Source organism: Sorghum bicolor, chromosome 1 (assembly GCF_000003195.3).
Source record: "Sorghum bicolor cultivar BTx623 chromosome 1, Sorghum_bicolor_NCBIv3, whole genome shotgun sequence".
Taxonomy (NCBI): domain Eukaryota; kingdom Viridiplantae; phylum Streptophyta; class Magnoliopsida; order Poales; family Poaceae; genus Sorghum; species Sorghum bicolor.
Genome location: NC_012870.2, coordinates 1678474 through 1701954, shown reverse-complemented (window position 1 = coordinate 1701954; position 23481 = coordinate 1678474). Strand labels below are relative to the sequence as shown.

The window sequence follows — 23481 nt, the reverse complement described above, 5'->3', positions numbered from 1 at the left end:
TGGGCCTTGACCCGGTTCTGGGCTCGGCTGGTTGTGGGTGAGTCAAGGTCAACATGGGCGGCTTAGAATAGATAGACACGCTCACCCTCCTCATTGATGCCTTCTTTTGCTTTCTTTCTTTTTTCCCTCTGCATTAAGGCCTTGTTTACTTCCCAAAAAATTTTGCAAAATTTTTCAGATTCCCCATCACATCGAATCTTTAGACGCATGCATGGAGTATTAAATATAGACAAAAATAAAAACTAATTATATAGTTTGGTCGGAATTGATGAGATGAATCTTTTGAGCCTAGTTAGTCCATGTTTGGATAATATTTGTCACAAACAAACGAAAGTGCTACAGTACCTGTTTTGCAAAAAATTTTGGAACTAAACAAGGTTTTGCAAAATAAGCATAGTAATATTTTCGTTTGTATTTGATAAATATTATTGAATCATGAACTAATTAGGTTTAAAAGATTTGTCTCATAAATTACAATTAAAATGTACAATTAATTTTTTTAATCTATATTTAATCTTTCATACATGTGTCGCAAGATTTGATGTAATGGAGAATCTAAAAAATTTTATAAAAATTGTGAGGAACTAAACAAGGCCTTGCGTTGTGTACCATTCGGTACTCCTATTGCTTTCTCCTTATTGGTTGACTTTGACTATCCCTGTGTAAAATAGGCAGCAGCAGTTGGGTTCATACGACACCAGATATTAGTTTACTTATGAGCATAATCGCAGATCCATGATGGAAAGGAATTAGGATTAATGGGCCAGCGTGCATTAGGATGGCTGTTGATCGGAAAACTATACACCCACGAAGTTTAACATTCACATGTTGCAGCTGCTCTACAGGTGTTCAACTTTACAAAACTACTCCATCAGTCCACAAGTACAAGGATTTTCAACGTTCAAATTTGACCTTGTTTAGTTCCCGAAAAATTTTAGATTCAACTATTGTATCACTTTTGTTTATATTATCTGCTAAATCTATCAATCATTTAGTAGTGTTTTTTTTCTTACGACAAATAAACGAACAGTACTTTCAACCATGGCTTATCAGCCAAACGAACAGAGCTGTATGCATCCAAAGATTCGATATGATGAAAAATCTTGAAAATTTTTAGGAACTAAACAAGACCTTTATCTGAAAATATGATAAATTTTCTGGCCAGTATGCGAGCAAGAGGTTAGCCAATCAGGAACTGGGCCCACCGTTAATCTCACAAATTAAGAAGTTGTCCTGACTGGTTTAAGTGAGGGATATGAAAGACTTCGTTAGCCTCTCTAGTACTAGTTAATTAATGTATTCTTAAATAAAACTTATAAAAGCATTGTATATATTAGTTGGCAGAAAACGTACTTGCACAATTCAAAGACACATGTTTTCAGACTAATATACGTAGTTTGAATATACTTGCACACGCCGAGCACGCCAATTCTAACTAGGCTAGTAGTAATAAATCTTTAGGTTAAATAAAGTCAGAGTGATCAACTCGCCGGTGATGGACGCATCGCTTGTCATCCAAAGAGATAGCTGGATTAATTAGAAGCGGCAAACATAGTACGGCCTTGTTTAGTACCTAAAAATTTTGCAAATTTTTTCAGATTTTCTGTCACATCAAATCTTTAGACGTATGCATGAAGTATTAAATATAGATAAAAATAAAAACTAATTGCACAGTTTGGTCGGAATTGACGAGACGAATCTTTTGAGCCTAGTTAGTCCATAATTGGACAATATTTGTCAAATACAAACAAAAATCTATTATTTATATTTTGCAAAAAAATTTGGAAGTAAACAAGGCCGAATCACTTCGTCTCCCAAAATGAAATCTACATATCACAAAGGTTCGCCTTTTCTCTCTCATTTTTCGAAGGTACTGCGGCTGAAATAATAGTCACTCTTAAATACATTCATTAATTATCACGTGTTTTCTAAAATAAAAATATAACATGTTTTTTTATGACAAAGAATCGTGCACAAACATGCTTCCCTCGTCATCTGAATGTACTTGTTTGTACCTAAAGAGTCCGTGCCGAGACCGCTTACATTAGGCTGTCTCTAACCGGATATAAAATAAAATATATCTCCAACACAATACCTATAGTCTCTAAAAAAGTATTCATACAAAATAACCATTTATGTATTATGAGAGGCATAACTCAAATTTAAGATATCATCTCTCCCTGAGACCCATTTATAGAAAGTGTTTTTTTTTTTAAGATCTTGTTGACGGAGAAGACTAAAAGTAGGTATGAAACCTTTTATCTATAGCGCTACCCAAAAAAACAAATTAGTCTTGTATTTTGGGTGATGATGGTTAAAGATAATGTTATAGGCATCAACAAATTCGACTCCCGTGTATATGTACTCTCTACGTCCCTAAATACTGCTATTTCTAGAAGAATATTTTATCCACAAATACTGTTATTTCTACTAACATACTCACTCCACCAGCTCATTTAATTTCTCCTTGGAACTTTCATAGTCCACCAACCTATTTAATTTCTTCTAGGGAGTAGTACTTTGACGCATGGTAATTGATCTAGTCTGTTTAGTTTGCATTAAATACAGCTCGTTGGAACCAGAGAACCATGGCTTAACGTGCATAATTAAATGGTGGAACCTAAATTAATTGAGGATAGAATGGTCTTTTGTTTGCCACACTAATCTGTCTGAAATATGCTAGAAATAGTAGTATTTGGGGACGAAGGGACTATGCAAGAAAGGGGAAAAAGCACGAGGCACGGCCGAAGACAAGCACAAAAAGAGAGGGAACGTATTCATGTTATTTTTCCCTCAAAAAAGGTCCTTTCTTATTTCCTTTTATATTAGGGGGGGAGAAAATTTTGCTAAAATTCAGGTGCCTGAATTTTATTTTAGGGGAAAAAAGGAAATTTGCTAAAATTTAGGTGCCTTAATTTTATTTTCATTTCAGACGACGGGCGATGGTTATATTAGTTTTTTTTTTTTGCTGAATGCCGATTTCATTCATTGCAATGTGTGTAGGTGCAATCTGCAATTTTCCAAGAATTAAAAAAACTATTAGACAAAACCACAAACTCGAGATATCTTATTTGTTTTGGCACAAAGATAATTAACAATTTATAATTATTTTCTATAAGTAAGGATAAAAATTTAATATGTTATGACACAAAGATAAGTAACAAATTACCAAAGTAAAAATTCACTTGGACTAGTTGGTAGTACAAGAATATTGTCTGAAATCATTTCAAAATTCAGAAAACTAAGATATATATATATATATATATATATATATATATATATATATATATATATATAGAGAGAGAGAGAGAGAGAGAGAGAGAGAGATCCGGTGTTCTTTGGATTTTTTTTCTTTTTAAGGGAAGTCCGGTGTTTTTTTGGATGGGAGCGTTGGAAATGATCTCAGACTGGCCAGTGGCACAGCCCACAAGCGGCCCAAACCCTTTCAGGAGGCTAGGCTATCTTCCTTAAACGGCCCAGTGTGCCCACCCTGCGGGAAACGGGGCCGGGAATTTAGCGCTCAGCACATCACATCGTTCAATAATTTATCGCATGGGCCTAGCGGGTACGAAATTTATGCTTTTCTTTTTACTAACGGATTTGATAAAAAAATGGCATATTCACAGTCCGTTCAGCTTATAGGATGCTAGTACTCAGGAAAAATAATATAACGGCCTGCTCTGATAGTGTGGCGGGAAGATCAAGCACTAAGGCAGACGAGAAGGAATGGACTGTGTTGTGGCATGTCCAGGTGCCGTCGAAGATTAAGGTGTTCCTGTGGAGATTAGCTAGACAATCTCTTCCTTGTGGGGATGTCTTGCATCATAGGAATTTGAAGGCACAAAGCACTTATGCCATTTGCAGGGCTTTGGACTCATGGAAACATTCTTTGATAAACTGTCATATGGCAAAGTGTGTATAGGCTTTGGAAAGGGAGGATATCACTGAACATTTATGCACCATACCAGTTCAGGATGCTCGAGGTTGGTTACATACTATAATAACTATCTTGAAGCATGAAGATCTTACACGGGTACTAGTTACTTTGTGGGCTATTGGTACGCGAAGAGACAAGTTGTTTATGAGAATTTCTCTATCCACGCACTGTTTTGTTAAGAGTTTCATGTCGGATCTGGAACTTGTGAAACAGTCAGCTCCTCTAGGGGCAAGTCATCAACACCAGAATGTACAAGAGGCACCATGGATCCCTCCGCCAGCGGGCATCATGAAAATAAATGTCGATGCTGCCATATCGAAGAATTCGAGCAAGGCATCAGCTTCGGTAGTGGCAAGAGACTCCTCAGGCATGTTTGTTGGAGCTTCAGTTGTAGTAACTGAAGGTATTTCTAATCCTGAAATCATGGAGGCAGTAGCGTGTAGAGAGAGCCTTGCGCTCGCATCAGATTTGTTGCTACAAAAAATTAGGGTGGCTTATGATAATATCACTGTTGTTAGAAATATCCGAGGCAAAGGCTTTGGATCTTATGGCCATGTAATTCAAGATATCAAGGCACGAGGAGATAGTTTCACTTTCAGTTGAGTTTGTTCATGAAGGTCGGATGCTAATGGGGATGCTCTAGCAAGAGGCTCCCTGTATGAGACAATTGATAGATATGTTTGGCTTATCAGTGCGCCGAAGGACGTGTGTACTTCTTATTCTCAGACTAGTTAATAAAGTTTGAGATTCTCAAAAAAAAAAACCTAACGGATTTTATCTTTGTTGCCTTTTTTTTTCGAGGAAATTTGTTGCCTTGTTGCTGGAGTAATAACAACACAACAAACATTAAGAGTACACAACACTGCACTGTCCAAGAAACTTTGCTTTTTTTAGAGCCCATGTATTTTGAGCAGAATAATCACAAAGCACGGAGCATTCTTCTAGTACGCATGGTCCCTGCTTAGTATGTGCATCCAAGATACATGAGTCTGTATATATGTTTTAAGGCCAGATTTTTGTCAGCTGTGAACGCCCAAAAGTCAGAAGAGCACGAGATTAAAACAAAAACTACATGCAGCGAACAACAAATGATATGACGGTTGCGTTACGTTTTGGATTGTCCAGAGCTACAAGCTTGAAGACGAACTCGATAACCTCAGCCGATTCAACTGCTTGACAGAGCAGCAAACACTCTTTCAGATTATTCAAAGATACATACTCCAATGGTTATGTCAAGGGATGATAACCTAATATTAAAGTCTCGCTGAATATATATTCTTCGTGTGAATGGGCGGGTATCTATTTTTTCATTTATATGGACGCTAGCTGTCAGGAGTTCAAGTTCATCGGATTACCTCATTACCTACCTGAAAAAAAGGGAGTTCAGCTTCAGCTAGACAACGACGGCCGTTGCACGCGTCATACACTCTCAGGTCTCAATCATTTCGCAAATGTCAACGACTGCCGCCGATCCGAGGTCGCCGCAGCAATTTTCTTATCAATCCAGCTGATGATGATGATGAGCCTCTCAGCTCAGCTGCCATTATTCTGGATCATATCGGAGCTCACTGCATGACGAACAGACGAATATCCTCAACTGAACTGAACTGAACTGATGAGAGCATCAGCAACAGCACGACAACTCACTTGATGCCTTGCTGGTGCCTATGATTCCGCTCGAGATACTAGCTCTCACGCCAGAAGCTTCCATTCCATGGACGGTTGCGTCGCGCCGTCCGATCGAGGATCGGATCTGCTCAGACTGTCAGACAGCGTTTCCTGCTGCAGAATGGACGGGTTGCCAAAGCTACTGCATGCACTGAATAATCGCACGCCAATCGCCAAGGATGGCAGATGCACACATCAGTTGGTGTACTTGCATTGCTCTCCGGATCTTAACAGAAGATTGTGGGAATGGAGGCAAATCTTGTCGCTCTTCTCTCAAGCAAAAGCAGCTGGCAGTGTTCCTCGTCCCGACCGTGTAAACTGAACATGAGCTCTGTTTTCTTCCTGTCGTTGAGGGCTTGTGTAGCTCTACTTTGATCCACCCCCAATATATAGTTGTATTGAAGTTTAAAAAAAAGTACTCCCTTCACCCTAAATTATAACTCATTCCAAGAATTTTGGAGAGTCAAACTATTTCAAGTTTGATCAAATTTATACGATAAGGTAAATAACATTTATGATGTAAACTAAGTATCATTAATTATATTTTTATAGTAATACTTATTTGATGTCATAAATCTTTTTAATTTTCTCTAAAATTTTGGTCAAACTTATAGGTAAACTATAAAATTAGTTATTTTTATTTATATTAATACTTTATGCATGTGTCGTAAGATTTGATGTAACGGAAAATCTAAAAAAATTTATAAAATCTTTATCAAAACTAAACAAGGCCACACATTTGTGGTTGAGCCCGACTCTCTTCCTCATGTACCATAAACCATACATCCCTTCAACTGACAAAGATGAAGAAATGCATAGAGCATCGACGAAACCAGCCAATACAGGCACAGACCAGACTCTCTCTCCCACCTCGTTTCTTGAGTGAGGGCCAAAAAATTTTTGGTTTTAGGTACTGTAATATTTTTATTTTTATTTGATAATTATTATCTAATCACGGACTAAGTAGACTCAAAAGATTCATCTCATGATTTATATGTAAATTATATAATTAATTTTTATTTTTATCTATATTTAGTGTTTTATACGTATACCATAAAATTTGATGTGACGAAAAATCTTAAAAAGTTTTGAATTTTTTTTTGAACTAAACAAGCCTGAGAGCACCGACGAAGGATTCGCTAGCGAGATTGTTTTCCGCTCTCAGCTATATGTCAAATCAAAGCCGAGTCAGCTAGCGATTTTGCCTTTTGTTAGAGACACCCTTAAACGCGAGGAAATTTTTTTACCTCATCTCGTCTTGGACCTGACCCATGTCTTCTATTCCAAGTGTTTCTACAGCGCCTTTAAGATAAGGCATTTATCCATGTGATTTAGCTTCAGGTTTTCAATGTTTTTGTTGTGTGTGTACTGATTGCTTTGGTGAGAAACTACATATGGAATATGGGAAAAAAGAAACGTACGCATACGCTGGTATTTACATTGCATTTCAAGGATATATAGCAACAATCAGTGGCGGCGAAAGTCCTACAACGTAAACTGTTGGCACGTTGCAACAGAACGATCTAATCCAAATCAAGGTCAGGCTCGTATTTTACGTGGTGATGGGGGCAGGCATATATATTGGGGCTGCGATGCGAGGACCTGGCATTGCCGCCGACGTCCGGGAAGCCCGACGTGCTTGGTTGTCTTCTCCACCGCGTGAGAGCGTATAATATAGCCAAGCACGACATAGATGTGCGTACATAGTAGTGAGTCTAAATAATAAGTATTGTGAGAAGAAATAGAAAAGAAAAGGTGTCCTAGACACAAGTACGAAATAACTTATTACATAACTTGACTCTAATTATTTAGCTTATAATCAAACATTTAACTCTATTATTAATCTTGCTCTAAATATATACCTCGTTCTCCGCTGTCATTGTACGTACAGAGTTGTGATCTATCAACAACTGCAAGCACAGCTGTAAACCAACACGATATTGACTAACAGTACAACAGAAAAAGTCTACGCCTTGATTTATTTTTCATCGTATTCTAGTTTGGAGAGAAGATTCAATTCAAAGGTAGTACGGTACGGTGCACCGTGGGTGTGTAAGCAATCCTAACCACAGGTCTTGATTACGACCACATGAATCGAACCTGACTCTGCAAACTCTGCCTATCTGATTGGGCTTGATCGATGAATATGTCAGATCGTGGTGACAACAAAGATAAATTAAATTAAATGAATCGATGGCGTGTGTTTACTTCCAGTATTAGTAAACTGTACGGTTTGTACTGCTTGCACCACAAGTTTCAGTGGTGTATACTGGTCTGTTTATTAGCGAGTACAGTACTTATACACAATCTGTAGATGCATATACCGTACTCTAGGGCCGGTTTGATGGTAGAAACCGACAAAACCATGACACATCAGATCGGCATGTATGGCGTATATTTGGTTGTTAACCACATTTTATTCTAGGGGTGTTTAGTTTTCCTTTTTTCTTACAAATTTTAGGGTTTTGGTCCATCGTTTTGCATAATAAAACTAAACACAATGCAAAATTGTTAGTAAAAAAGTGGTTATTTTTCATTTTGGATTTTGGCCTCAAGAGGCTAAAAAACCCCCCAAAAAGCATGAAGGTGGTTATTCTGCATTTTGGATGGAACTAAACATAAACCTGAAAATTTTAGCATTTTGCATTTCATCACTCCAAACTAGTTAAAATTTTGCATTTTGTATTCTATGGGGAACTAAACACCACCTTAGTCAAGTTTGATTAAGTTGACAAACTGTATTATTAGATTCTAAAGTTAGATAAGATTATTTTTTGAACTAAAAATCCCTTAGACACATCAAAGTGTGACTTTCAATTTTGTAGCCATTTATGTGGTTTGCCATATTTGCCTAAAATTAATTATGGATAGATGTAACCAAAACGACGTCCTATAAGAGCATCCTTAACCGTTTTACATAATTGGTTTGGCAAATAAGGGAGTTTGCCAAGTCTCCAAAAAATATGGCAAAGGTGAAAAGAGACAATCTCCAATGGTTTGGCATTAATCACTTGGGAAAAAAGAAAATTATGGACCCACACAATTTTTTTGCCGAGCTTTTCTCCTCCCCGCGCGTCGGGTGAATGTTCGCGACAAATTTGCCTTGTTTAGTTGGCAAAAATTTGGGTTTTTGGCTACTGTAGCACTTTCGTTTTTATTTGACAAACATTGTCCAATCATGGAGGAACTAGGCTGTAACATCCCAAAAATTCACATTCAAAAATCACTCGCATTAAAAAATTATTTTCAAAATATATTTCAAAAACTATAAATCATTTGAGCTCTATAGTATCTCCATCTAATTCTTTTTCCATCCATTCTAATTATCCATCTTTAAATATAACCTGCACCGCATGGCATGAGCATCATATGTCCGCTACTTATCCCTCTTGCTCGCTCGCTCTGCCCGATACCCGGCAACGGCGCGTGCGCCGACCCCACCACCATCAGCGCCGCAGCGCACTCACGCCCGGCCCCCTCGCCGAGCGCACTCGCTCGCGCGCGCACCGCAGCATGCGGGCCCCACCTCTTGCCTTTTCCCGCGCCTCTTTTGCTGTACAAAAAGATAGCAAGTCGCAATGTACAACTAGGCACCATTTATATTTTCGCGCACAAATAACAGCGAGTACCAGCAAGTTTACATGCAAGAAAGCATAGCAGTGCACCCACACATATGAATATATCTCATGAATGCATGCATGCAGGACAAGCATGCCACCGTCCATTTGCATGCACCTGCATGCAAAGGACATGGTGATTAGGCACCGTCCATTTGCACGCACCGTGCATGCAAATGAGACATTGCCATTTGCATGAAAATTAGGCACCGTCCACCGTCCTGTCGTCCTGTGTAGCCATGCACTACAGTAGCAATTCTAATGGCACGAAGCTGAGCACCAGAGGCATAACCTCACTCCTCTGGCCTATAAAAAGCCAGCCTCGGGTGCTTACTCTCACCACCCGAGAAACACGTTCACTCACTTGCTCACTCGCTCTCACTTCGCGTATACCGTATACGGCCATACGCACAAGCCGAGCTCGACTGTTGTCGCAAGACGAGGTGAGCAGCTCATGAGCATCTCCTTGCTCTTCTATGTCTTTCTGTAGTATTTTCCTGTATTTTTCTATGTATTTGTCTGTACCGGTTCACTGCCAAGAACTCCACGAATAGAACCATGACATACAGAAGAGTTCTAATGACCCCTGCTAATTTCTCTCTAACCATGCATGTGTGGGCCAAGCATTAACTCCAAATAGTACATGCATGCATGCAACATGCACTACTAGCCAAACAAATGCCCACGTGAAGCATCCATTCCTTAATCATCGTTAGCCTTTTTCGCATAATTAAATTCCGGCCATTTCACAAATGCCACATGCTAACTCTGATTTTAATAATTCTTTTTCCTAAATTCATCTAAAATCATGATCTACCTCCCATATTAATTTCATGATTTTTGGAGCTCATTTGAATTTATATGATTATTTATCTGTGCCTGTTGTCTGTGTCGTTCGTCGCGTATTTTAGTTGACGGAGTGAACGAGCCGGAAAACGAGAACGTTGGAGACGAGTACCGCGAGTTTGACGCCGAGGACCCGGACTGTCAGCAGGAGTTTGCCGAGGACGCCGACGGAGGCAAGTCCAACCGATCCCCTTTGATGCATATTGATCCTATTTTTAAACACAACCCGTAGAAGCCGTTTTAAATATTGCATGTACGATATATGTACGAAGTATTTTCGCTGCTTAGTTAAAACCTGTTGAATAGCCATCCTTGAATTGATATTACCCGGTAATTATCTTGTTCGAACCTAGGAACAAATAATATGCTATGACAGAAATATTATTATTTAGTATGCTTAGGACTTGTTACTCATCCTGGATACTCATCGTGGTATTTTATCAAATATAATGATTTTAAAAGTAAAAGGTGTGAGTGGTGAAAATAAATTGTGGGTATTGTGAAAGGGTTAATGAACAAGTTACAGATGTGATTACTATGGAGATGGGGCGGATGGGATCTCTTTTGGGGATGCCCTGGTGTTGTGGCTTATACCTTGCGGGGTTAAGCGTGAAGATATCCGCCTTGTCTCGATTAAGGACTGAGTTGATGATTCATCTTGCCTAACTCATTTATCGTACAACCACTCGCCTTGCATGGGAAAGGCTTAGTCTAAATCCCTCTAGTTAGTATGGCAATCACCTGGAGGCAGGTGTGCAACGGGACACTAAGTGATGTATATGAAATTGTGGAAATATATGAAAAGAGCTTTGTGAATTATTGTGGTATCATGAGAGGTGGCCTTAGTGTTCCCGTGGTGAGCGCCATTACTTAGCTATGGAGGGTAATGACTTTGATGGATCTGTGCTTGCACGACGGTGTAAGTTATGTTATCCTACTTGTGGGAAAAGTGTACAACCTCTGCAGAGTGTAAATCTATCTGGATAGCTGTGTCCGCGGTCTCGGACGGGTTATGGTTTGGTTTCAACAACTAGATGGGTTGGTATGAGTGAAAATATGAGAGTGAGTGTGATTTTGGAAATAAATGGTTGACTGCCATTGTGTTGTGGGAACAAGGGTTCAACAACACTTAAAATTGTGATCAAACCCCCATTTTCAGAAATACTATCATATGTGGAAAAAGAGTTATTTTATAACAGTATTTGTGAAATGAAACCTTGCATGTGTAAAAAGATAGCTTTATGCAAATAAAACTAAGCCTCATCCTTGATTTATCCATATGCATATATATTGTTAACCCCTTCCGTAGGGTAAGGTTGGATTTGCTGAGTACTTTGTACTCACCCTTGCTTTATTAAACAGAGGAAGATCCGGACTTCGATCCCAAAGTGGCGTTCGAGTAAGGTCGTGTCTGCACCCAACTAAGCCTGTGGCATTGGGACTTGTCAGATGTTCGATGGCGATATCGTTTGTTTCTGGGTCCTTTGGACCGGTGTTGTATTTTGGTGTCTTGTTATTATAGCGTGCCTTCCTTGTCCACGCTTTCCAAGACTACTGCGCTGAAACTTATCTGATGTAATAAATGTGTTACTAGCCTCCTGGGACTAGTATTGTATCACATTTGAGTTCCTGGTTTACCAGGGGCGCTTCATAGGCTCAAAATATTCATCTCACAAATTACAGGTAAACTGTGCAATTAGTTTTTATTTTCGTCTATATTTAATGCTCCATGCATGCGACCAAAGATTCGATGTGACGGGGAATCTTGAAAATTTTTGCGAACTAAACAAGACCTTATTTCCGCCGAGGCACTGAGGCCGCGGCATTTGTGCATGGCCGCTCGGAGTTTGGCGGCTGGAGTCTTTGGCGGCAAAAACGATCCAAAGGGCATTGATGGAGTATGTGGCGTTGATGGAAGACCGATAGGCAAAAACACAAACAATTGGGAGGGCATCGATGGAGTACCTGACGTTGATGGAAGACCGATGGGCAGTTTGCAGGAAAGTCTAGCGGTGGGATGTCGCCAAACTCGCGCAACCTCAACCCGTAGCCGCACGCGGACTTCGCGCTAGTTTCCCAATGCCAAGTGTGAACGGGCTTGGCATATATGCCAATCCTTCCCCTCTTTTTGCCAAGTTAACAAAATTGCAAAGTCCAAATGTCAAACCGTTGGATATGTGTTTTTAAGACTTTTTTGTAAATACTCAATACAAAGCCTGTTAGCAAAACGGTTGGATGCTCTAATATGCTAACTTTTTGATGAAATTCATATAAAAAATGCCTTCATTAAATAGGTTACAGTATACATCTATTTGATGTCATAAAACATTGATAACTTTTCTATAAAATTTACACTTAAAATTGGTTCGATTAAAAGAAGAATCTTTCAGACAGTACATAGTAGCAATTAGATACGGAGGTTGTCGGTTAGCGCTACACCGTTGACTTTGTACTTACACGTCGACCCTGAGCTAGCTGGACAACGACTACATTTGAACGCGATTGTCAAAAAAAATAAAACGACAATACATTTGAACGCGATAATTAAAGAATTTGTTGGCGCCGCACCATGGATGTGGTACGGCCAGTTGAAACGTAAGTAGTACTCAGCGATATATACATATACTATTGGCGTCACAAAATTCAGGGATCCTTCATCTCTTCCGCCGTTTTCGTTGAGGTTGTAGCTATCATGCACTGTCACGCTTGTGTCACTACTACGAATGTAAAATTACTGAATCTTTTGTTCCTTTGTTATTTTCCAACGTAATTAATTAGTAATTTCTATCACGCGGTAGGTTTCTTTTGAATCAGTTTTCCAAGACTCAGTTTGTTGGTGGTGCTCATTCTTTGCCTCTACCTACACTTATACCCTGTGTTCCAAAAAGAATGACTATAAAATTAGGCCCTGTTTAGCTTCGCACCTAAAAATTTTTCATCCATCCCATCGAATCTTTGGACACATGTATGGAACATTAAATGTAGATAAAAAATGAACTAATTATACAGTTTGGTTGAAAATTACGAGACGAATCTTTTAGACCTAGTTAGTCCATGATTAGCCTTAAGTGCTACAATAACCCACATGTGCTAATAATAGATTAATTATGCTTAATAGATTTGTCTTGCATTTTCAAGACGAGCTATGTAATTTGTTTTTTTATTAGTTTCTAAAACCCCTCCCGACATCCTTCTGACACATCCGATGTGACACCCTAAAAATTTCCATCTCCAATCTAAACAGGGCCTTAGGCCTTGTTTAGTTCCGAAATTTTTTTGGTTTTCAGGACTGTAGCACTTTTGTTTTTATTTAATAAACATTGTCCAATTATGAAGTAACTATGCTTAAAAGATTTTTATCTCGCGATTTACAGATAAACTGTGCAAATAGTTTTTATTTTTGTCTATATTTAGTACTTCATGCATATGCCACAAGATTTGATATGACGGAGAATCTTGAAAATTTTCTGGTTTTTGTGGTGAACTAAACAAGGCCTTAGCTAAAGTTAGTCAGTCATTTTCAAAACAGTTTTATGGGTGAAACTGTTTTCTCCTCATGTCATAAAGACATGAGTTATGATAAAGCTGAAAAAAGTAGCTTATCCTAACTCTCTCTCTCGCTCATTTCTCTCTATTATCCATCTATGAAGTTGTTGGTGAAGCTGTTTTATTAAACAACCTTTCAAAACAGCTCAGCTTCATCTAGAAAGTCGCCCATAAATTTGTTTTCCAAAAAATAGCTTTACTAGCGAATACATGGCATAAGTTCAACTAAGTTTATATAAAAAATATTAACATTTATAATAACAAATACAGATACTATGAAATTATATAACATGGCAAACTATATTTATTTGTACTAGTTTGGTGTCACAAATAATTTTTTTTTTGTGAAACTTGCAACAATTTATATTTGACTAAACCTATAAGATCATTCGTTCTAGGAGAGAGTACAATACTAGACCTTGTTTAGATCTAAAAAGTTTTTGGATTTTAACACTGTAGCACTTTTATTTTTATTTGACAAACATTGTCCAATCATGGAGTAACTAGCCTTAAAAGATTTGTCTCGCGATTTACAGGCAAACTGTATAATTAGTTTTTATTTTCATATATATTTAATGCTTTATGCATGTGCCGTAAAAATCGATGTGACGAAGAATCTTGAAAAGTTTTTGGTTTTTGAATTGAACCAAACAAAGCGTGATCATCTTCAGTATAAAATAATCTAAAAGGATAATATTTTCCTCTCAAAGGGTACACTGTAGAGCTGTACCGGAAGAATCTCAGTTTATATAGCAATAATTATGCTTGGAGGTACACTGACAGCATGAGAAACTACCAATGAGCTCACTACGCCATGGCGAGCTGCAAATTCAATAATATAATATATAGGTCTTGTTTAGTTCACCCAAAGAGTAAAAAGTTTTCAAGATTCCCCATCACATCGAATCTTGCGGCACATGCATGAAGCATTAAATATAGACGAAAGCAAAAACTAATCACATAGTTTAGCTGGAAATCGCGAGACGAATCTTTTGATTCTAGTTAGTCCATAATTAGATAATATTTATCACAAACAAACGAAAGTGTTACAGTACTGAAATCCGAAATCTTTTCGGAACTAAACAAGGCCACAGTACAGAGAGGAAATCAAAACGCTGTTGATTGTCTGAAAAGAAAAAACACGAGCCACTCACTAGTAGTCCAGTTGATAGTTTTATGGTAGCTGGCAGAGAAGCTTCCTTTAATTTGGAGATACTACACATGCAAAACAAAAAAATCAACGCTCACCACACAGAAAAGTCCGAAAAGCTGGCAATGGTCATGTACTACCCTTCACAGCGACAGGCAACGAACTGTAGCTCCAAGAATATTCAAACGCTCGTGTGAAGTGCACCGCCACCGCGTGCGTCCCTGCATCTCCTCCTACCCCGCAAAGATTCCATTCTAGCTTCCAGCCCTTCCCAGCACAAGAATCTCTCTTGAGTTTTTGTTTTAAATTACATGATATAGACACAGAACGTTCACGTCAGAGATGCAGTGCAGGCGATACATCATGTATCGTAAAAAAATAGCATTGTTAAATTCTTAAGTAATTTCAGAAAAATACAAGCTGGTACCTGGAGAAATTTCTTCCAGTGTTCTGGCTCCCTTGCTGGTGTCTCGAGAAGCCCTGTGTGGTAAAGTTAATTTTTCTAGCTTCATCATTTTCGAGATAATTTTTTCAAAAGAGATTTTTAAACAAATTATTGGTACAGCAATATTCTCTGGAGATTGGAGTCCACTAACTTCACCACCCCGCACGCACTCTATCTGTATATAGCTGCCACCAAGTCGTCCATGGGTTGTGTACTCCACAGCTAGCTTCTTCCATTTCACAACTAACCCCAATAAGCAGCGAGCTAGGAGAGTCGTCGTCGAGGTCGTCGTCGGCAACTAACATGGCGTCGTCCGGGACGATGCCACTGGCGTACCAGACGACGGCGGCGTCGCCCGACTGGCTGAACAAGGGCGACAACGCGTGGCAGCTGACGGCGGCGACGCTGGTGGGGCTGCAGAGCTTCCCTGGCCTGGTGGTGCTCTACGGCGGCGTGGTGAAGAAGAAGTGGGCCGTGAACTCCGCCTTCATGGCGCTCTACGCGTTCGCCGCCGTGTGGATCTGCTGGGTGACCTGGGCCTACAACATGTCCTTCGGCGACAAGCTTCTGCCGCTGTGGGGCAAGGCGCGGCCGGCGCTGAACCAGGGCTACCTCATCGGGCAAGCCGACCTCCCCGCGACGGTGCACTACTTCGCCAACGGGAGCACCATCGAGACCGCCGCCGCGGAGCCGCTGTACCCGATGGCGACGGTGGTGTACTTCCAGTGCGTGTTCGCGGCCATCACGCTGATCCTCGTCGCCGGTTCGCTGCTGGGGCGGATGAGCTTCGCGGCGTGGATGCTGTTCGTGCCGCTCTGGCTCACCTTCTCCTACACCGTCGGCGCCTTCTCCGTGTGGGGCGGCGGGTTCCTCTTCCAGTGGGGCGTCATCGACTACTGCGGCGGCTACGTCATCCACCTCTCCGCCGGGTTCGCCGGCTTCACGGCGGCGTACTGGGTGGGGCCACGGGCGCAGAAGGACAGGGAGAGGTTCCCGCCCAACAACATCCTGTTCACGCTCACCGGCGCCGGTTTGCTGTGGATGGGGTGGGCTGGGTTCAACGGCGGCGGGCCGTACGCCGCCAACGTGGTGGCGTCCATGTCGGTGCTCAACACCAACATCTGCACCGCCATGAGCCTCATCGTCTGGACCTGCCTCGACGTCATCTTCTTCAAGAAACCATCCGTCGTGGGCGCCGTCCAGGGCATGATCACCGGACTCGTCTGCATCACGCCCGCCGCAGGTGATCCCTTTCTCTCGTGCTGCCAAATTTTAAAATTTAAATTTTTCTCCGCCTCGATCGATCGGAATTTCTCGATCGGGGACAAGGAGATACGTGTACTCGTGCTCTAGTCTTCTTCTAGATTCTTAAGAGTGACGAGTACACATGCATGCATGATGCATGTCCTGGCTAGCAAGATTAGTATGCAGACTAGACTAGGGCGCTGAATGGTTGACTTTGAATTCAAAAAGATGGTTTTGATGGCGCCAGCAAAACGGGGAGGCGGACAGGCGGGTTCCCTGCAAAAGGAACAAGCATGTGGCCACTGCAATTGCGGGCGTACGATTGCGTTTACCATGGTGTGACTATAAACACCAATGAAGCAACTTGCATGCGGCATAGTATTTCTTTTTTTTTGTTTAAAAAAATGTGAGACTTCACTGGCTAGCATAACAGCTTTGATTGACAGAGTTTTCTAGAAGAAAATGCAACAGCATATATTGTTAGTTAGTTTTATTAATTTGTTGGATCTAGCATGAAATATGCCTTAGGCCTTGTTTAGTTTCTAAAAAATTTTGCAAATTTTTTCAGATTCCCCGTCACATCGAATCTTTAGACGCAAGTATGGAGTATTAAATATAAACGAAAATAGAAACTAATTACACAGTCTTGTCGGAATTGATGAGACAAATCTTTTGAGCCTACTTAGTTCCTGATTGGAGAATTTTTGTCAAATACAAACGAAAGTGCTACAGTGTCAATTTCTCAAAAAAATTTGAAACTAAACAAGGCCTTAATAGTACATTAATATAATTGGTATTGCAAGTGTTTTTTAATATATAATTGTAATCAAAATTATTACTTATATGTGACGTACGATACTAAGGAAACTATACTTTGGAACGAAAGAGAGTGTACAAGATGTTCTTATTAGAAGGATGCATGGCTCGATCGGTGCAATTACCGTGGTGACCTCTGTTGCTGGTGCACCTAACTCAATCTCCTGATTATAGGTTTCTTATTAGCCGTTGGTCCGCGTCAAGTTGACTATTGTACAGATAATATCTAGTAATATTTATACATAACACTAATGACGCTAGTTTATTATATACTGATCGAGGCTCCAATGCAACGTCCACAAATAGAGTGCACAAAATCTCTCCCTTTTTTTCCGCTCCTGATGCTAGTGGTGTACATAAACATAAAATACAACTGCGCCGCACAGTTCCGTCAGGAATCAGGAATCTCTTTGTTTCTGTCAGTACTTATCAGTAAAGTCAAAGTCAAATCTTGTCTCTTTTTTTACCTTTCCTGTGCACACTACTACTTGTGGACAAAGTTACAATTAATTATGACACCGAAAGGAAGAAAAGAAAACGCAACTTGCTTGTCAATTGCGACGTTCATACTTCACTACTGTCTGCTGTCGGCATTATATATATATATATATATATATATATATATATATATATATATATATATATATATATATATATTAATTGTGCCTAATTTTGTGTAGCAACATATATATAATGACGATTTTCTTGAATAGGAGTAGTACATGTAAACCTAAATTCTGGTTTAGTTAATTTTGCCGATGGACGATGAGAATGAGATATCTGACGGATCGAATATTGGTCATGCAATGCATATGCAGGGGTGGTGCAGGGTTGGGCAGCCATAGTGATGGGCGTGCTGGCCGGCAGCGTCCCCTGGTACACGATGATGATCCTGCACAAGCGGTCTCGGCTGCTGAAGCACGTGGACGACACGCTGGGCGTCATCCACACGCACGGCGTGGCGGGGCTCCTGGGCGGCATCCTCACGGGGCTCCTCGCCGACCCTACCCTGTGCGCGCTCTTCCTGCCGGTCACCAACTCCCGGGGCGCCTTCTACGGCCGCGCCGCCGGCGGCGCGCAGCTCGGGAAGCAGCTAGCGGGCGCGCTCTTCATCATCGGATGGAACGTGGTCGTCACCTCCATCATCTGCGTCGCCATCAACGCCGTCGTCCCGCTCCGCATGACCGAGGACAAGCTCGAGGTCGGCGACGACGCCGTCCATGGCGAGGAGGCGTACGCGCTCTGGGGCGACGGCGAGGTCTACGACGTCACCGAACACGGCCCGCGCGGCGCCGCCGCCGTCGCGCCCGTGTCCACGACCCCGAATTGAACTAGTAGTTAGTACACTAGCTGTGCATTGTTAATGTTGCTCGATCGACGACGACCATGTATATTGCTCCATCAATCCATCCATCCATGCATGCATGCATTGTGTTGATGACCATCCGTGACTAGGCATTGTTTGTTCGTTAAGTTGTTCTTCATCTTCTTCTGAATCAATTAAACGTTGGCTTGTGCATGTAAAATACGTACGTTCCTTTTTCCTCCTTGTAATACTTACTACAGATGAGAGACATGTGAATTTGCAAGAGCATGCATGTAAATCATCAAAGTAGAAGAAGTTTGTATTATTCAGATCTATGAATTTTGGCAGATTGATTCTTATATATTATTATCTGCTTGGGGTTCCTATTTTTGGAGGACGTGCAGTGCAGCAGCGGCATTTCCTGCCGTCCTCACGAACGCGGCTATAACACGCACGCATCGCCGAGATCTATCGACGATCTGGCCGGCCGGCTCTCTGGACGAACCTAGCTACCAACCTGTGCCATGAAGCGTTCGGCGGCGTCCACCGTACCCTTCGTCCTCCTCCGCCTCCTCGCCGTCGCAACGGCGTCCGCCGCCGCCGAGGCAGAGCATGCCGCCAACTACCTCGTCTACGTCAACCCACACCCGCCAGGCGTCGACTGCCAGGCGTACCAGCTCGGCATCCTCGCCGCTGCCCTCGGAAGGTACGTACGTGCACAGCCGTCGATCTCTGAATGAATAATGCATCCATGACATAATCTATCTGATGCATGCAGTGAGGCGAAGGCGAAGGAGGCGATCCTGTACAACTACAGGAACGTCATGAGCGGCTTCTCGGCGAGGCTCACGCCGCCGGAGCTGGAGGCCGTCAAGAGTAATTAAGCTTGCTTTTATTTATTCTGTTGTTAGTTTATTTAATTAATCTACTGTCAGGATGGATCACATGCTGGTGCATGGCAGGCATCATCGATATATTGTTGCTTGTTTTGTGCATGTAGAGCAACCTCAGGTGAACCGGGTGCTGCCGAGCACGACCTTGTCTCTAATGAGCAGCAAGTTCGACGGCGTCAGCTAATCCCGCTTCTTCAAGCAGCCAACAAGCGCATCCATCGCCAACCATAAAATAAATCGCATCTTTCAATCTATTTTGTGGTTGTGTGTGATTGGTTGCTTGCATTAAACGACCTTGTACATCACAAAAAGCCAGCATATATAAATAAACGTATATACACTGTCTTGCTGTTATATATAGTATCTTGCACGTGCAACCTTGATTTGTTTAATTTTTAGTAAAACTTATACTTCCTCTATCTCAAATAATTATCATTTTCACTTCTCGAGAAAAATCTTTAACTACATATTTATTAAAAAATACTAATATTTATGGTACATAATTAGTATCATTTGAAAGATCTTTGAGTTTAGTTTTTTTAATAAATTTATTTGAAGATACAAATTTTGTATGTATTTTTTTATAAATTTAATCAAACTTATGATACAAAAACCTAAAACAACAGTTATTTTGGGACTGGAGTATGTTTTAGTTTTACATTAAGTTGCATGGAGTCACCTCCATGTTATGGTAGTTGTCTCGTGTTCTATTAGTAGTTAACTAGTTGTAATGTTTTGTTTAGTATTATGCATGTTTTGGAGAATTTTTTTAATGATATATCTAGCACCCGGTTGTCTGGCACATGAGTGCGTCCGGACGCCGATCTGTTACGAACCCCGCTCACCCCCGCTGCCCCCTGCGCGGTGTCCACCCTCTACCACAGATGTTCAACGGGCCGTGCCAGGCTGGCCCAACATCGTGTCGTGTCGTGATGTGCCGCAGATCGCCGAGCCGTTATGGGCCATCGTGCCTAGCAGGTCGTGCCTCTACGGGCTTCGTGCCTAGCCTTTGGCCCAAGACACGGCTCACGGGCTAGTTTTCATGCCGTGCTGGCCCGTCAAGCACATCGTGCCGTGCCGGCCCATCAAACCGATAATAGCTTATTTTTATCAATATTTTTCACCAAATGTTGAAATATTTTATTATTTTCATCAATTATTCATCATTTTTACCAATATAATAATTAACAACACATATAAAGTCATAGCTACACCAACAGTTCATGTTCACCGGGCTGCTACCGGGCCGACCACTGGAACGGGCCGTGCCCGTGCCCGTGCCGTGGCGCGTGCCTAGGTGGCGACCTAGGCAGGGCTTGGTCCCTCGGGCCAGGCCGGCCCGAGCCCGATGGCCACCATGTCGTGCCGGGACATGGGCCGGGCCATTAGGCCACGGGCTACATGGCCATGTATACCCTCTACACATCGTAGGGAATAGATCGGAACTTTTGTCGTCCGCTCCCCAATCGTGACCTCTCTCTCGGTCCCAACGTACTTCCCTCCTCAACGGTGCCCTTGTCCCAAATGAGCATGTCCGTTACGAACCCCGCTCGCCCCCTTCTGCCCCCGCGCACGGAAGCGTGTCCACCCTTAGCCCATTGTAGGGAATAGATTGAAACTCATGTCCTCCGCTCCTCAATCGTGCCCTGTCCCTCGATTCCAACACAGTCTCCTCTCCCAACCATGCCCTTGTCCCAAAAGAGCATAAAACAATTCAACTGCAACATTGCAAAAACATATCAAAAACCTATATAGTGCAACGTTGAATGTAAATACTGCAACGTCGCAAAAATATGTATTGCAGCAATGAAAAACATACACTGCAACATCCGAATATATACTGCAACATCTAAAAAAATATATTGCAACATCCATAAATATGTGCTACAACATCAAAAAAAAAAATTATGTATCGGCCTAAACCCTAAACCCTGAACATGGAAAAAATAGATATGCGGTGGCTCGCACAACCGAGTCTGTCGGAGAGTCTGTTGCAGATCACCAAGGAATGGTCTTGGTTGCGGCTAGTCTTGGGCTCGGTCCATCATCGGAGACAAATAAAGGCCCATGACACGTCCGTAAGCAGACCTTACCCAACATTTGAGCCTATATAGAGATAGTACGAGAGAAACATGTTTTTTTAGAAAAAAAACATATTAGATATTTTATCTGGAAAAAAGTTGTGGCCGCAATAAAAAAATTTGGTACATGCAGCGAATAAATCGCCACCTGATGACTTGGCTATTTATCCCTCTTGTACGCACCACCTTTTTTTTAAAAAAAAACACACAGTATGATCTCACATGGAAATAAAACATGTAGGAAAATATTGAGATTAAGGATATCGTGACCCTGTATTTCAAAAAAAGAAGGGTGATTTTTTTCAAAAAAGAAAGAAAGAAAGAAGGGTGAGAGATAATCGTGTGCATTCTTTTTTTTTTTTGGTTTCTTTAGATAATCCTGTGCATTCTGTGGCTTTAGATGAAAAATCTAACAGGCTATAATGAAACAAGTGTTTGTAGATTGCTTGCGTTGAAATACATTACCAGAGTAGAATATGTGTCTAAATATGCGTTTCATCTACTATTGAATGAACGATATAAGTCCCGTATGGTAGGCTCCTGCTTTGGCTCCTCCTTCTCGCAACTCATTCCAATGAGCTTTGTCAGACATCTAAAGAACAACTCCTTTACAAGGAGTTAGAGTAGTTTTTGAATAGATCGAAAAGTTAGAGACGTAGAAACATGACTTTTCCCAACTCTTTCTAATAAATTACAATAATATTATCAGTACCGTTTTTGTCAAACAGTTCAGCTCTACGAGAGAAGCCACTTTATATGAGAAAGTAGAGCTAGTGAAGCTCTACCAAACAGTAAATTAATTTACGGTCACGACAATCGGACCTATGGATAACTAACTGTCTTGCAATGTCACTTTGGGAGCTCCATCCGTAGATTCCTCGCGATCACTTGAACACGGCAGCGAGCTACTCCATATACAACGTACGTACAGCACCTAGGTTTTAGCTGACGGAGACAAGGATGGCTCGACGTTTACACATCCTTGACAGTGTGGGTGGAGGGGACGGGATCCGAAGAGCGGAATAGTAGTTAGACACGTGTGTGGCGTGTGTGTTGGCGTGTTGCTACTAGCGCTTGGTGCTAGCTACGACGATTATTCTTTCTAGTACTATGATTGAAAGGATTTAATTAGGTTTAGGGTCACGCGAAGGGGCAAATAATAAGGTCCCTTTCGCGACCTTGGGACGCACCCGGAGAGCCGGCATCAGCTAGCGACGACAGAAGCAATTAACGACCGCGTTCATTCATCTGATCCGGTCCAGTTTCTGTCACTCTAGCTCTTTGTTGCGATCCCTGCGTGCGCAGGATACATGCATATAGATATATAGATGCTGGGATAATTGCATGCACTTTTTGTATTTTTGACTTGGTCACTAGTTAGCTAGCTACTCCCAGCTACTAAGCTCTTCCAAGAAGCATCTAATTTCTTTCTTTCACTGTTTACAAGCGACTTTTGCTAGCTTGTAATAATAATTTTTACAATAATTTACAGCTTTGCTACATTGCCGCCGGGGAAATCTCTTCTCTCTCCCACACGTGATTTTTTTCGTTTTCCTTCTCTTTCGCTTTCTTCTTCCTATGAATAGCAAACGTGCATGGAAGGGATTCAGGGAACAACAGGTGAAAACAGAATTTCTCCCACAACAACTTAATTTGGTTAATATCAACTTATGGTTGAATTTATACTCGGCTTGTACTCGAATCACTGTGGTTCTATTCGTTAATTTCTTGGTAGAATTGGTGTACATAATTATCTGTGTCTAGCAAATGAATGTGTTCATCACCCAAAGCTTGCAACATAAATTCCAATTTATATTGAAGGGAATGGGAATGTCCCAATTTGACGTTTGATTTGAGGGACAAGATCATCGTTGTTTTTTGTTCGGTTAGAGAAACAAAGAAGGATGGGACCAAAGGACTGTTTTGGGTCA

At 41.3% G+C, this 23481-nt stretch overlaps 2 protein-coding genes across 3 annotated transcripts; both read left to right on the top strand.

The window, feature by feature from the left end:
• On the top strand, positions 14954 to 18846 carry LOC8080180 (ammonium transporter 3 member 2). The gene is made up of 3 exons (XM_002466087.2): positions 14954 to 15251; positions 15330 to 16452; positions 18089 to 18846. The coding sequence occupies exons 2-3, from the start codon at positions 15513 to 15515 to the stop codon at positions 18598 to 18600; spliced, it is 1452 nt and encodes a 483-aa protein (XP_002466132.1). The 5' UTR covers positions 14954 to 15251; positions 15330 to 15512; the 3' UTR covers positions 18601 to 18846.
• LOC8080179 (subtilisin-like protease SBT3.3) lies at positions 18976 to 19825 on the top strand. Of its 2 annotated transcripts, none has more exons than XM_021451892.1 (3): positions 18976 to 19282; positions 19355 to 19452; positions 19539 to 19631. In XM_021451892.1, the coding sequence occupies exons 1-3, from the start codon at positions 19101 to 19103 to the stop codon at positions 19574 to 19576; spliced, it is 318 nt and encodes a 105-aa protein (XP_021307567.1). In that variant the 5' UTR covers positions 18976 to 19100; the 3' UTR covers positions 19577 to 19631. The 2 variants fall into 2 exon arrangements, with proteins under 2 accessions (XP_021307567.1, XP_002466131.1); XM_002466086.2 differs by having other exon boundaries at positions 18996 to 19282; positions 19577 to 19825.